Below are 14,695 nucleotides of genomic sequence, written 5' to 3' on the forward strand. Positions count from 1 at the left end.
TCAGCAGTGTACCAGGCAGGGGAGGGTTGGGTGGGAATTTTTTTGGGCATGAAGTCACAACCAGCCAGACTTCTGCTTCCTCCTCTGGCCCTGCAGCAGCCCAGTTCCTCACAGCTGTGAAACCAGCTCACCATCAGTTCAGAGCCTTATACAAAAGAGATGGGGGGAAGTTGCAGTGGCCACCATGGTGCTCTGGTCAGGAATTCTCTCTGGCTGGCCAGGGCCTTCTGCACACAGGGTTTGAGGGACTGATTAAGTTACTTGGAGTGCTCAGCGACCTCACGGTCACGAGTGAGTCTGCATCGTCTTTATCGCATCATGAAGGCAGCATCAAGATCCTGAGCCCTCAGCTGGAGATCCCAAACCCTCCCAAACAATATGAGGTTGAATAGGGCTTTAAGCAGAATGATGTAGTGGAAGATGTCCAGGCCCATGGCAGTGGGGTTGGGCTAGATGACAGTCCAGGTGCCTTCCAACCCAATTCTGTGAAATTAAGTCTAGGACATGAAATTCAGTCTAGAGCATTTGCTATTTCTTCCTCTGGGACCTTTTTCCGTATCTGGTGCCCTGCATTCCCACAGACAAGCCAGGAATGGGAAGGGTGTTTAGCTGTTTTCAGCTTTTTCAGTTTCTCTGTTCCTTTCACCTCCTACAAATCTGTTGCTCCAGCATCCCTCATGACTGGGAGGATCCCACTAAACACGGAACACTTCCTTTGATTGCTCTCCCTGTTTCTCCATCATGGCAGATATGGAGCTCAGCTCCTCAGACTCTGTGAACATGGAAGAGGAGGAGGAGGAGGAGGATGATGAGGATGCAGCAGGGAAGGAATCCCGGCGCCCCACGACCAGGAGGTCCATTCTCACCAGCCCCATTGCCAACGGTGCCAATGTGGACTATGACGAACTGGGCAAGAGCTGCCGGAGCAGCCTGCCAGGTCTCAAGAAGACCCCATCCATAGACTCTTCCGACTCCAGCCGGGGCTCCCAAAACGGCCAGGCCTGGGACCCGAGCGGGGGCAGCCCCTGCAAGAGCAGGAAGGTGCACCTGACCCAATTTGAGCTGGAGGGGCTGCGCTGCCTCGTGGACAAGCTGGAGTCGCTCCCTCTGCACAAGAAGTGCGTTCCCACTGGCATCGAGGACGAGGATGCCCTCATCGCTGACGTCAAGGTAGGGCTGAGTGACTGCAAAGCACTTCCCATGAGGAAACTGGGCTTCACCCTACCCCTGTCCTGGGGCAGGACTGGTGTCCTCCTCTTCCTCTGTGTGAGGCTGATGTCACACCTGAGGGACAGGCCTGGGATTTGGGTTTGGGAAAGCAGGAGGATTGCTGTGCCCTGGCTGGGTCCCTTATGGCTGTCAGTACAGGAGTGCTCATGGATGGTGCAGTTCACTTCCAGTTTTGGCTGTGGACTCTGTGACAGTTGGAACCTTTTCCTTGCCCCAGGTGGATTTGGCTTTGTTCCTTCAAGTTGTTTGCCCAGGGTGTGACCTGGAGTTATGAGAGTCAGTTATTTTGGGCTGGTGAGGGTTGTTTGGATTTTATTTGCCTTAATCTGTGGAGCTGACCCAATGAGCTGTTTTAGCTGTTTCAGCACTGAAGTGGGAATGTCAGCTTCACTCTATCCCCAGAAATCCATTCTAGTCCCTAAAAAGTTACCTTCTGCTCCCCTCCATGCTGTTGGTGATCTGTACCAAAGCTGACATCCAGACACAGCCATGCATGTGTCCTTGTCTTTGCTACTGTGCTTATTTCCAAGTGCTGTCTCCTGGTGGTTTTTTGTGAGATGTTTGGATAATTCCAGAGCTCTGCTGTGCTTGGAGCAGAGGGTGTGGTTCTGGGATCTTAGCTGAAAGAGTCTAGGTGCTGTTAGGGGCTGAATTTCTGGTTTTCTGTGGCTTTTCAGGCATCCTGTGCATGCTGTGACCTTTGAGAATGTGACATGTGTGTTTCTGAGCCCTGTATGGTGCTCTGGAGGAACCTGAGCTGGGGGCTCTCTGTTTCACCCTCTGGCTGATGAAAGGAGGCTGGTGTTGGGCATTCTGAAGGCTGAGCCCTAAAGGTTGTTGGTGTTCAGTTGGAGTCTGAGACCTGATCGAAGAATCTGTTCATGTTTTGGAGGTAGTAAAGGTGTTCCTGTGGTTTTGGTGTGGCCAGGCCCGTGTGTCCAGTTGTACCTCACAAATGAGCTCCAGGTGACAGCCTTTGTGGTCCCAGACAACTTCCCTGAGGATTTGCTCCCTAAAGCTGGCTGTCCTTGGAGGTTTGGAAGTATCCTGAGCTGCAGGACTCTGTCCCTCAGGACTGGCATCCTCAAGATATCAAGATCCATAGTCACAGCCTGCAGTGGCTAGGGGAAGTGGGACAAGTTTGTCCAACCACAGCAAAGGTCTACTTTCAAAACCCGTTTTCTATAGAGGTGATGGAAGTGGCCAGTAGAAGTTGACTTGTAAAGCCTGGGAAGGGCTTATGACATTTCTAGCTAAAACTTCTAACTGTGGCCACCAGTCTGCAGCAGGTCTTTTGCCCTTGTGTCACCAGGTAAAGCCACTGATGGAGCTGGGATCTGGCCAAGGTGGGAAAGCACACTTTGGTCTGTGCTTGTTATGGTCAGAACATGGCATTTTCTCATCCAGACATCCACCCTGATCAGCCCATCCAGTGCCACCCTCTGCTATCCAGTGTCCCCAGGCACTCCAGGAGCAGGAAAATGCTGCCTTTTCCCACAGCCTCTTGTGTGGTGACCAGGATTTCAGGGTGTCTGTGTGTTGGGTCACATGGAGAACACTAGTTCAGCCTGGAGCGTCACTTGGTGGGATGTGACGCTTTGGATGTGACAATGTTGTGCTTTCAGCTCTGTGGCAGGAATTGTCTGAAAATTCTGAGCGTGATGGAGGTCATTGGAAGGATCATTGACAAAGAGGGAATTTCTGAGAGGTCCTGTTGTCTTTTGACTGCTTCCATCCATGATTTCTAACCTCTCTGTGATGGTTTCCCTGACTGGTTTTGGCAGGAGGATGGTCATGAGGACGCTGACAGCAGGTCTAAAGCCAGGCCTCTGTGTCCTGGCATAAACAGGTTATGTCTGTGCTGTGCATGGTGCTGTTGGAGCCCCAAGGATTGTAGAAACAAGATAAGCCTCTCCCTGAAGTGCTGGTCCTGTCTGCAGGACCTCATCTCAAAACCTCTGGTGTGGCATTGGTCACTACCTGACTGGGCAATGGGCAGAGAGAGAATTTGGTGAGGAATGAGGATGGTATCCTCAGGGATGGGTGAGGAAGTTCAGGGTGGCCTGTGAGCTGTGCCAGGCAGGTCTCCCATGGTGGGATGGCAGCACTGGTCATGCTCCTGCCTGCGAGTCAAAGAGAACCCATGCCAGGGGCACAAGGGTGTCTCTGGTTGCACAGTTGGTGACAGTCCGGGAGCCAGGTCAGCACGTGACTGACTGTCTTCCTGGGAACACAAACCTGGAGTTGCCTGCATATGCTTTGGATGCATCAGAAGTGGGAGCAGCCACTGCTCCCCTGTGCAGCTTGGTTTTATTTCAGGAGTTTTAATTGCGGCGTATATCTGGGGGGCATCTCAGGGGGTTGGGATTGCTTGGGGACACCTTGATTGCCCGGAATGGATCTGTCCCCCTCTAGCGGTTTGGTCCCCAGTACCTTTGGGAATGTGGCTGCTCCCAAACTTGGCTGGTGGGATGTGTGTCCCTCCAGGTCGGGAGTGTGGGGGCACAGACCCTGGGGGGAGCTGCAAGGGGGATGACCCTTGCCTGCATTCCAAAGCCCCTCTCGCTCCAGCGGGGTCTCCCAGATCCCAATTCCGCCTAGGAACAGACAAAAGAAAGGCGCCGAGGAGGCTGGGCCTGAGCAGGACAGGGTAAGGGCTCTCCGCCACGCTCTGCCCGGCCCCGGAGGAGCCCAGCCCCGGCCTCTCGGATTGCGGCGGAGGGAGGGAGGGATCCCGGGGAGGCCGGTGGGCAGCGCCGCCCGGACCCTGCGCCAATCCCTGCCGTCCCAGCCCCTCCCGGCGCTGCAGCAGCGCGGCTCTGCCCTCCGCTTCCTCGCTCCCTTTTTCTCTTCTGCCATCTTCCCGTTGCAAAGCATTGCTGGGAACCGCATGTGGGTGACGCAGCAGCATTGTCTCCGGCTCAGGAAGCTGCCGCCGCTGCTGCCCAAGGGCTCGGGAGGAGCACGCGGCCGCCAGTGCGGCTGCTGGAGGCGGGGAGGAGCCGGGGGCGCTCGGGGCGGGGGGCGCAGCTGCTCCCCAGCCATGTCCCCAAACACTGGGGGTCTGGCCGGGGTCTGAGCCAGCCCCCGGAGGTGTCCGGGGAGAAGGGAGGGGGCCCCAGCCCTCACAGTGCGGGCACCGAAACAAAGAGGGCTCGGCAAACTTCACCCCAGAGTCTCAGCAGCTCCAGAGGCGCAAGGTCAGGCAGCTGGCAATGCTTGTGGCGCGGGGAGGGTACGCGGGAACGCTCCGGTCCCGGACAGGGTGGGAGGGGACCACGGGGGGACCCCTGCTTCCCCAGAGGGGTCCCTGGCCGGTGCTTGGGCTCGCCTCTCCCGTTCCCGGGGCGCTCTCACTGGCACTGCTTCCGAGGTGCTCCGGCCGTGTGTGCACAGGTTCCCCTCTGCCACGTCCCGCCGGCCACAGTGCCAGGGGCACAGGGGACCAGCGGCCTGTCGCCCACCCCGGCTCTGAGCCAGATGCAGCCGCAGGACCCGGGAGCCCCCGTGGTCCCTTGGCTCCCTGGTGAGGAGCGTGCCTGAGCCACCCCCGCCCTGTCCCCGGTGCCACGGGCAGGCGGACGCTGCGGTCCCACGATGTCCGTGTGGGAGCTCCGAGCCCTGACCTTTCCCTCGATGTGTGCTCGTGGGGAGGCGGAAGGTCTGAAGGCAGCACGCTGCGCTGCTGGGGAGACTGCGGCTTCCTGCCTCCCCAGACACACTGAAAACGGGGTGGGGGTCATGAGGGGTACCCCCTGCCCTGGCCCCGCTTGGCAGCAGGAAGCACTGCCCGCCGGGATGCCGGCAGGAGGCTCCTGTCTGTGTAACCATGGCAACGTCAAGTAAATAAAGCACCTTTGCAACCAGCAAATTCGGTGAGGAGTGGATGTAGGGAGGGGGCTGTGCTGAAGGGTGCTGAAAGGACTGGGGTGAGCGTGGGAGCCCCATGCACCGGGAGTTGGGGGCTGTTGTGCCGGAGGGCAGCGTGCCGCTCCGTGCCAGTCCGGTCGGTGCCGAGGGATCTTTCCCTCCAAGTCAAAGCCAAATCCCGAGGCAGTGCGGGGGAGCAGCTCTCAGCTACTGGCAGTTTGTGCCAGGCCACAGAGGGGGTGCTGGGGCATCATATCCTGCTGCTGCTACTGCACCCTCCAGGCTGCCCTGAGCCTGGGGAGCGGCTGAGGGGGTAATGCTGATGAATCGTCCCCCCAGAATCCCCCCATACTGCCGAATCTTGGTGCTCTCCACTTCTACCGCCGCCCAGCACGGGGCCTCGGGGCTGAAATGCAGTTGATGAAAGCGCTGGTGCAGATCGACTCGACAGAGCTTGTCTGTCTCATGTGGGGAGGAGGGATGGTTGCTGGCGGGCGTGGGGAGAGGAGGGCTCCTTCCCAGCAGCCTTTGAAGCATGCTGGCCTTGGCATCTGGTCAGAGCCTGCCTCGCTGGCGGGAGCCGTGCTTCCCTCTGCTCACACCTGTGCTTTTTGTCTCTCTGCTGTGTTCCCCCCCATTTGTCTCTCCATTAGCTGCTGTTGGAAGAATACGCAAACAGCGACCCCAAACTGGCACTTACAGGCGTCCCCATCGTCCAGTGGCCCAAGAGAGATAAGGTAGGAGCTGCAAGGAGGGGACCCAGACGGGTGTCACGTGTTGAGTCATTTGCCAGGCCTGGGGTGTGGTGGCACTGCTTCCATACCCGCCTTGGGAGCAGTGCCAAAGTGGGATGTGGGGCGCAGCCACCTCCACGGCACTGCAGGCAAACCCAGAGATCTCCCACTGTGCTGGTTATCCCAGCTCAGCTGGTGGGTGGTAACCAGATCAGCCTTGGCTGCTCCGTGTTCTCCAGCCATTTGGTTGTGCTTGGTGAACAGGGAGCCTTGTTGTGGGAGGAAGGGGCGATCCTGCTCTCCTAGGAGCTCTCTGGATTTATAGGGAGAACCCTGGATGGCCCAAGGAATGTTGTGTGTAAGGGAAGGCCTCACTGTGGTAGGGGTGGGTGAGGTGTGGGGTTCATGGTCAAGAGCAGTCCAACCCCTCACTATGAGGTGAATGTGTCCTTTGTGTCCCTGTCCCTGTGCTAGGATTGGGTCTTACAACACTAAGGGAGGCAGCTCTCTCCCAGGAGTCTCTCCCTGTGGATAGCAGCCAGCCCTTCGGCAATGGGTCCTTTCCATGCATCCCTGTCTTTCCCTGTCCAGCTGTGCTCATAGCCCAGGGCTGAGCTCTCTGGGCAGATGGAGACATGGAGCAGCCGGACTTCCCCTCTGCAGGCTGCCTTCCTGTGGCCTGCCAGCATGGCTCCCAGAGGTCACTTCTTCCTTCCTGCCAGGAGATGGGCTCACAGGCAGGCTATGGGAAAAGCAGGACCCCATCACCTTGGGAAGGCTGGGTAACACCCTGTTAGGGAGTCTGGAGACAAATGAACCTCTTGGATTGCCCTTTGGAGGTGCTTCTCTGCTTGCCTGCCCTGCCCAGTGGAACCAGAGTGACCCTTGTGCAACACAAGCATCTTGGGCAGCTTTTCTGGGAGAAGTGACCTGGAGATGTGTGCATGCTTTGGGTACAGCACTCAGGGGCTTGGCACATCCCCAACCCCATCCTTGGGAGCCTGCCCTTCCCCAAGCCCATCAGCTGTGGTGCACAGCCCAGCACGGCCAATCCCAGAAGGATGCTGCAGCCAGCAGATTTCCTGTGAGGGCTGACGGGGTGCAGGGTGATAGCTGGAGAGCTGTGCTGTCCTACCTACACTGTAAACAAGGAGGGTGTGGGTGTTCCCAGTGTGCCTCGAGCTCGGGAAAGAGTGACCAGAGCTGTCCCCTTGTCCAGTTGGCAGAGTGACACAGAGGGGAGAGCCTGGGTGGACCTTGTCGTTCCTTGCTTTGGTAGAAAAGCATGGATGCTGCAGGATGTTTTGGGGACTCAGCAGCCCTTTCCAGACCCATTTGAGCCCTAGCAGGGGCTGAGAGGACAGGGAGCTCTTGGTGTGGGGTGGTGTGAGGGGTTAGGGAGTGTGCTGCAGGAGAAGTGGCAGGTCAGCGCTGATGCAGGCACCTTCATCTGTGGAGTGCTGAGGGAACAGAGCTGCTCTCTGGCACAATATCTGCAGTGGTAGTGCAGGATCCAGGGATCAGAGCCTTCCAGATCCCGGCGGAACACAGCGCTTGCCTCTCCTCACCCAATTCTCTCTCTCCCTGTCGCCAGCTAAAGCTCCAGGCCCGGCTGCGGGTGCGCCTGCCCACCATCCCCATCACCAAGCCACACACCATGAAGCCAGCACCGCGCCCGACTCCCGTCAGGTCCACGGTGTCTCCCATCGTGTCAGGCGCCCGGCGGAGGCGGGTGCGGTGCCGGAAATGCAAGGCCTGCATGCAGGGCGAGTGTGGCATGTGCCACTACTGCAGGGACATGAAAAAGTTCGGCGGGCCCGGCCGCATGAAGCAGTCCTGTGTCCTCCGGCAGTGCTTGGCGGTGAGTCCAAGTTGGATTCCTGGGGGATAGCTGGTTCCTTCTCCATGGTTCAGGTAGTAGAAAAGGAGAGGAGGAAGGCTGTCCCACCATGCCCCAGTGTCAGCCCTGCTTTCCTTTGTAGCCCAGGTTGCCTCACTCGGTCACGTGTGCACTTTGTGGGGAGGTGGATCAGAATGAGGACTCGCAGGACTTTGAGAAGAAGCTCATGGAGTGCTGTGTCTGCAACGAGATTGTTCACCCTGGCTGTCTGCAGGTGAGCAGGGCACATGCTGGACAAAGGGGGGCTCTGCTGTGGGGCTGGGCTGCTGCTGACCCCCTCCTCTCATTGCAGATGGATGGGGAAGGGCTGCTCAATGATGAGCTCCCCAACTGCTGGGAGTGCCCCAAGTGCTACCAGGGTGACGACGCAGAGAAGGGCCAGGTAAGGAGCAAGGCAAGGATCTGTGTCCTCCAAAACTCCCACTGCATGCTGCAAGGGATGTGTTCAGCCAGCATGGGCTGGGGGAGGGCTCAGTGAGAATGAGAATCATGGGGGTGCAGCACTTCCTGCTGCAATGTGATCCTGAGATATTCCACTGTAAGAGACGCTGGACTGTTTGGCAGAGTCGAAGGCACCCCCAACCTCAAAGGACACCCCTTTTGAGAAGGGATTAGGAAAATGCTTGTTGCTGGTGTGAGTGGACTCTGGTCCTTGTGGTACTTAGATGAGCTGTGGGGAAGAAATTACGTACTTGAGGGTGGTGAAACCCTGGCAGAGGTTGACCAAAGAAGCTGTGGATACCCCATCCCTGGAAGTGTTCAAGGCCAGGTTGGATTGGGCTTGGAGCAATCTGATCTAGTGGAAGGTGTCCCTATCTAACCTAAACCATTCTATGATTTCACTGGGCACTGCCAGTGCAGATTCTGCCAGCACCGTGGTGTTTCCCTGGGGAAGAAGAGAAGGGAAAAGCCTTCCCCAGGCCTCAGGCCTCATTCCCGCTAACCAGCCACCCCCGTTCCCCGCAGAAGCGGAAGGTGGAGGAGAGCGACGATGACATGGCACAAGCCAAGGTGCTACGGCCCCTGCGGAGCTGTGAGGAGCCCCTGACCCCCCCGCCCAACTCGCCCACCCCGATGCTGCAGCTGATCCACGACCCGGCGTCCCCCCGCGGGGTGGTGACACGCTCGTCCCCAGGGGCCGGGCCCAGCGAGCACCACAGCGCCAGCCGGGACGAGCGCTTCAAGCGCCGGCAGCTGCTGCGGCTCCAGGCCACGGAGAGAACCATGGTGCGGGAGAAGGAGAACAACCCTAGCGGCAAGAAAGAGCTGTCAGAGGTGGAGAAGGCCAAGCTGCACGGCTCCTACCTCACCGTGACGCTCCAGCGCCCCACCAAAGATGTCCACGGCACTTCGATTGTCCCCAAGCTCCAAGCCATCACGGCCTCCTCGGCCAACCTGCAGCACTCTCCGCGCGTGGTTGTGCGCCACGCGCCTGCCAGGATGCCCCTGCGGAGCGGGGGCGACGAGGAGGCGGCCGCCGAGGAAGAGGAGGAGGAAGAGGAGGAGGACGAGAACGCGGAGGAGGGGGGGGCGGCCCGGCTGAATGGGCGCGGGGGCCGGACGCAGGAGGGCGAGGAGAGCTGCATCCAGCGCGAGGTCTGGATGTCCGTGTTCCGCTACCTCACCCGCAGGGAGCTGTGCGAGTGCATGCGGGTGTGCAAGACCTGGTACAAGTGGTGAGTGTGGGGACATGTTTTGGGGCTGGGGCTACATCTGTGGTGGACACCCAAAGGGACCAGGGGCAAGGATGTTGCCTCAGTGCCCTCCTGTCACTTCCCAGAACCAGGCAGTGTCATTAAGGCCAGCCCTGCTGTGTCTGCAGTGTGTGTACCCATTTCTGTTGTTCGCTTCTGCCTTCCTTCTGTCCCCTCAGCTGTCCCCTGCCGTGTCCTTGTGAGGTGCCAGTGCCCTTCCCTCACCCATCATGCTGATATTGCTTGCCCTTCCTGGCCTCCCTTGCTGCCTCGCCTCCCAGCAGGCAGGGAAGGCAGGCTGAGGCGGGATGGCTTTGCTGGCTGGAAATGCCTCGGGGGACAACAGGCCCAAAGAAGACAATGCTGGCACCAGGACAGCTGTGCATGGAGGGCTTGGGAGCAGACGGGAATGGAAACTGGGAGGTTTCTAACAGCTGAGCAGCAGGGATTGCCTGCTTTGATCAGCAGCTGGTGGCAGTGGTGTGGTGGAGGAGTGTCCCCTCGCTTGCACCTTCAGGGACTCTGCTAAGCTGTCATCCGGTCCCAACTCTCCACAAACTCCCATGGGAGAGGAAGAGTTTGCTCCTGGCAAAGGAGTGAGCTCTGCTGGGGCTGTGGGGTGGGACACACAGTGTTTTGCCTGCTGGGAGTAAGGATCCTTAAGATCAGGAGAAACACCCAGATGGGGCAAGCAAGCCTGCAGCTGCAGCTTGGAGTTTTATTTTGTGGCACTAAAACCCTGCTGGGGCTGCACTGGGTGGCCCAACACCTTCAGCAGTCTCCCATGCTTGGGGAACCAGGAAGAACAACCTTGTTCTGTGGCTGGGCCGCACCAGGGCTGGGCTCCTTCTGGAAGCCAGGCAACCTGCTGGCTGTCTATTATCCCATGGGACTCTTGGGACTCAACTTTCAGCTTTGTCCTTGTCCCCAGGTGCTGTGACAAGAGATTGTGGACAAAGATAGACTTGAGCAGGTGCAAGTCCATCACCCCGCAGGCGCTGAGCGGCATCATCAAAAGGCAGCCGGTCAGCCTTGACCTCAGCTGGACCAATATCTCAAAAAAACAGCTTACATGGCTTGTAAACAGGCTGCCAGGTGAGTCTGGGCTGGGGAGGGGTCCCTTCCTCTGCCACCAGCCTGCTCCAAGGCTCTTTGAGGGCTCAGTCGTGGGGAAAGACACCCAGCAAGCCTGGGAACTCCTGGGTGCCTGGGTCCCATCACCCAGCAAGTGTCCCACCCCAGGCAGGGAGAGGACCTGTGTCTTCATGTGCCTGGAAAAAGATGGTGGAGCTCTGGGATGCCTGGGAGCCTACCAAACCTGTCTAACTTGTTACCTGCCTCCCTTCTGCCAGGCCTGAAAGACCTCATCCTAGCGGGCTGTTCCTGGTCTGCAGTCTGTGCCCTCAGTACCTCCAGCTGCCCCCTTCTCAGGACCCTCGATCTTCGGTGGGCAGTAGGAATCAAGGACCCTCAGATCCGGGACTTACTCACGCCTCCAACAGACAAACCCAGTAAGCTGATGCCGCCCTGGGGCTGCCTGGGCTGGACAAGGCAAGGTCCCCAGGGCAGTCAGTCCACTCTGGTTCTCCCTCTGCCCACGCAGGTCAGGACAATCGCAGCAAACTCCGCAACATGATTGACTTCCGGCTCGCAGGGCTGGACATCACGGACGCCACGCTGCGCCTGATCATCCGCCATATGCCCCTGCTCTCCCGCCTCGACCTCAGCCACTGCAACCACCTCACGGACCAGTCGGCCAACCTCCTCACCGCCGTGGGATCCTCCACGCGCAACTCCCTCACCGAGCTCAACATGGCAGGTGCGTGCCCTGCTCCAGGTGCCCCCTGGATTTCCCACTCCTCCTTCCGGTGCTGGCTGCTGGAGGCATCCCCCTTACGCTCCCTCTGCTCTCTGCCCACAGGCTGCAATAAGCTGACGGACCAGGCCTTGCTGTACCTGCGCCGCATCTCCAACGTCACCCTCATCGACCTGCGGGGTTGCAAACAGATCACCCGCAAAGCCTGTGAGCACTTCATCTCGGACCTGTCTATCAACAGCCTCTACTGCCTGTCCGATGAGAAGCTGATCCAAAAAATCAGCTAGAGACCCTCCCCGGGGCAGACTGAAGAGAAGGAAAAGAGCCCATCCCGCCCCTCTTGGAGAGCCCCTCCTCCACCTCCCCCCCTTGCCCTGCGTGTCCTGCCGCTGCCTCCCACCTGACTCGGCAGGCAGGGCCATCGCTGGCCTCACTCTACTGTCCTTCCTCCTCTCCTTCCCCGGGACTTCTGCCGAGGAAGATGTCCCGCCAGGCTGGCCAGTACCAGAGGAGGAACAGGCACATGGCAGGGAGCCTCGGCCTGGAGGCTGGCCGCTCCCGAGGCGGGGGCTGTAACAGAGGCCTCTGTGCAGAGAAATGGGGCACCCTCTCCCCCCAGCTTTTCCCCTCTTCCCCGTCCTCTCCTTGCCTTGAAACACTTGTCACTTCCCTGGTAGCACAAAGCTTGAGGGTCAAGGTCTCTCCGAGGAAGTGGGAGCAGAGCCAGAACACCCCATCCCTTCTGTGCTGCCACCAGCTCGGCACTTCCCTGTGCTCTTCCCCCCTTTTCCCTTCCCCTCGACTGGCTGCAGGGGCTGATATCCATGGCCCTCCTCCCACACATCCAAGTGGTTCTTTAAGCACCCAGGGCAGGAGCCCTGTGGCTGGGGTGTCCCAGGAGCAGGGGCTGGGGGATAACTCGTCTGAGGGGATGGAGCAGGGGAGAGCCCACAGGTACACCAGAGCTCAGGGAGGACTCGGTAAGCATCAGCCAGGGGTGAGTGAGCGCGGGGTGGGGGGGGGGTGGGGGGGGGGAACGACAGGAGCTGCCTCCTCTTCTTGCCCAGCTCCCGGCACCATGAAGCACTCTGGGGCTGGTGGGGTGAGGGCTGCTCTGCGGCCTGGGACCGAACTGGCATCGTCCTCTCCTTTCCCCCCCCCCACCCCCTTTTCGCTGCCGATTTTCCTTTGCAATGAATGGTTGGTCCAAAGAACCTCTCTCTAGGGCAGCAGAGAGCTTTTTGCACTTTAAAAAAAAAAAAACAACAAAAAAAGACAAAAAAACAAAACAACTAAAAAAAAAAGCCAAGGAAAAAAAAAAAGAAAGGAAAAAAGGTTGGAATCTTCTTTTTCTGGGTCACTATTTTATTTCCCTCCCTGTCCTGCCTGTGCCTGGACGCTCCCCCTCTCTGTCCCCCTGGTGTCAGCACCCTGCTCTCTCCCTGGCAGCATACTGATAGCACAATCCGGGGTGTTCCCTCCGTGCCACCACCGGTCCCCGGCCCCGCAGGGCTCCCGGGCGGCAGCCCGCACCCCCCCCCCCCCCCCCCCCGCGCTGCTTCAGAAGCAATAAAGGAGGAGAGGCGGTTCGCGGGGTCTGTCCCCGGTAGGGGGACACCAGGGGACAATCCCGCAGTGCCTGTGACAAGGGGCAGTGCGGCCGAAGCGGAGCCGGAGCAGGAACCCCCCCCCAGGCGAGAGGAGGAGCCTTCGGCCTCTCTCGGCGGTGGCTCCCGGGAAAGACATCGGAAGAATTAAAGCTTTTCTTTTTCCTTTGGATTCCTTTTGAGTTTTGCAACGCGAAAGAAAATTTCCAGAGCTGGGGTTGAGAGGGGCGAGGCGCACCCTCCTCCGCGGGGACAGCACCCCCTTCCCGCCGTGTCCCCGCTCTCCAGCCGCAGAGACTCCGGCGTGCAACCCTCCTCACCACCCCGGCGTGGTGCATATCCACGAGGAAGAAAAAAAGAGAAATATATATAATAAAAATCACTTAGTGATTTAAAACCAACCCAGCCTGCTCCCTAAAGACAACTCCTGCAAGCAAAGTCACTTGTTTAAGGGTTTGGTTGTGGTTTTGTTTCGTTTTAATCCCCCTTCCCTCCCTTCCTCCTTCCCTCCCTTCCCCGGAGAAATATTGTAAATATCTATTTTTTTGTTGGCGATTTAGAGTCCATCTCTGATGTTTGTGCTTTAAAATTAAATGTAAGCATTAAGGGTAAAAGCAAACCAAGTCTTGCGCTCTCTCAGCTGGGGTTGGGGGTTCTTGGCTGGGGCAGAGGGAGGGCACCTACTTGGCTTGCGGGTTTGGTTTTCTTTATTTTTCCCCCTTTTTTTTTTTTTTTTTTTTTTTTGGTTGGGTGTTTTTTTTTTTTTTTTTGGGTTTTTTTTTTGGTATTTTGGGGGTTTTTGCTGCCTAAGCCTTCTCCCATGCTGGATTTTTAGAGAGGCTCTTTGCTCATACCATAGTAGCACCAGGCTGAGCAAGCTGTTGTGTGGGGAGGGAAAACCCAGCCTCCCACGGGAAATATTTTGTTTCTTGGGGGTGGATTTTTGGACTTAAAAAAAACAAAACTGAAAGGAAAAAAAAGAGCAACTACAATCCCTGAGTGTGAGGTCTGCCTGTTGGTCTGTGAGGGAAGTGGAGGGGACCTCCTGTGTCCCCCCTGTCCCCAGCACTGTGGCTTTCTCAGCTGCTCAAGAAGAAACTGGAGCACCGTCAGTGGTGGCAGGCAGCTGTCCTGGTGTCCCCACTGTCCTGGCGGGTGGTGGCAGCTGTCCCTGTGTCTCATCACCTCCTGCCAGGGCCACAGGTCCTCCAGAGGCCTGTGGGGCTCTTCCCCGCCACATCCCTTGGGAAACCTGTCCTCTCCCAGTGGATTCCTGGGCCACCAGGGTGACATTTAGTGTCCCCCACCCTGCGGGGATGTCACGGCCCAGGTCCCTGCGGTGGCTGGGCTGTGACATTTGCACGGCGAGGCACATGGCAGGTGACATCATCCTCCACAGCTGGCTGAGGCCACTGTCACCCTCCTTGTGCCCTGGTCCCCAAGTGCCACCACATGCCTCCCCCGGTGATACACCAGTGTCAAGCGAATCTCAGCGCCCCGACCCCCTGCCTGTCCCCTCCAGGTGTCCCTCGTGGCCCCGGGGACAGGGACCCTGCACACGGTGTCACACACGCACAGTCACACCGCTGCCGCGCATGGCATGTGGTCAGACACTGGTGTGGAATGACACACACGATGTCACGCACACACAGAGCCACTGACACACACGAGGCGTCTCTCGCACAGTGTCACACACACAATGGCTCACACAGAGACGGCGTGACACCCGTGGTGTCACACCCCCAGGCTGGCACACACACCTGGTGGCACATGGGCATCCAGTGCCACGCATCCTGTGTCACACACCCAGTGTCGCACACCCAGTGTCACACACACCCCCAGAG

General features: G+C 58.5%; 1 protein-coding gene across 1 annotated transcript in view; it reads left to right on the forward strand.

Moving 5' to 3' along the window:
* Window positions 1-13,470, forward strand: part of KDM2A (lysine demethylase 2A) — a 33,620-nt gene extending 20,150 nt beyond the window's left edge. The window contains exons 13-22 of the mRNA XM_030240044.2: window positions 749-1,170; window positions 5,754-5,837; window positions 7,429-7,695; window positions 7,817-7,948; window positions 8,027-8,116; window positions 8,701-9,410; window positions 10,360-10,523; window positions 10,781-10,939; window positions 11,032-11,247; window positions 11,350-13,470. Of these exons, the coding sequence (XP_030095904.2) occupies window positions 749-1,170; window positions 5,754-5,837; window positions 7,429-7,695; window positions 7,817-7,948; window positions 8,027-8,116; window positions 8,701-9,410; window positions 10,360-10,523; window positions 10,781-10,939; window positions 11,032-11,247; window positions 11,350-11,531 (2,426 nt within the window). The 3' untranslated portion in view covers window positions 11,532-13,470. The remainder of the gene's footprint in view (window positions 1-748; window positions 1,171-5,753; window positions 5,838-7,428; window positions 7,696-7,816; window positions 7,949-8,026; window positions 8,117-8,700; window positions 9,411-10,359; window positions 10,524-10,780; window positions 10,940-11,031; window positions 11,248-11,349) is intronic.
* Window positions 13,471-14,695: the final 1,225 nt, after the last annotated feature.

Source organism: Serinus canaria, chromosome 5 (genome assembly GCF_022539315.1).
Source record: "Serinus canaria isolate serCan28SL12 chromosome 5, serCan2020, whole genome shotgun sequence".
NCBI classification, from domain to species: Eukaryota; Metazoa; Chordata; class Aves; order Passeriformes; family Fringillidae; genus Serinus; species Serinus canaria.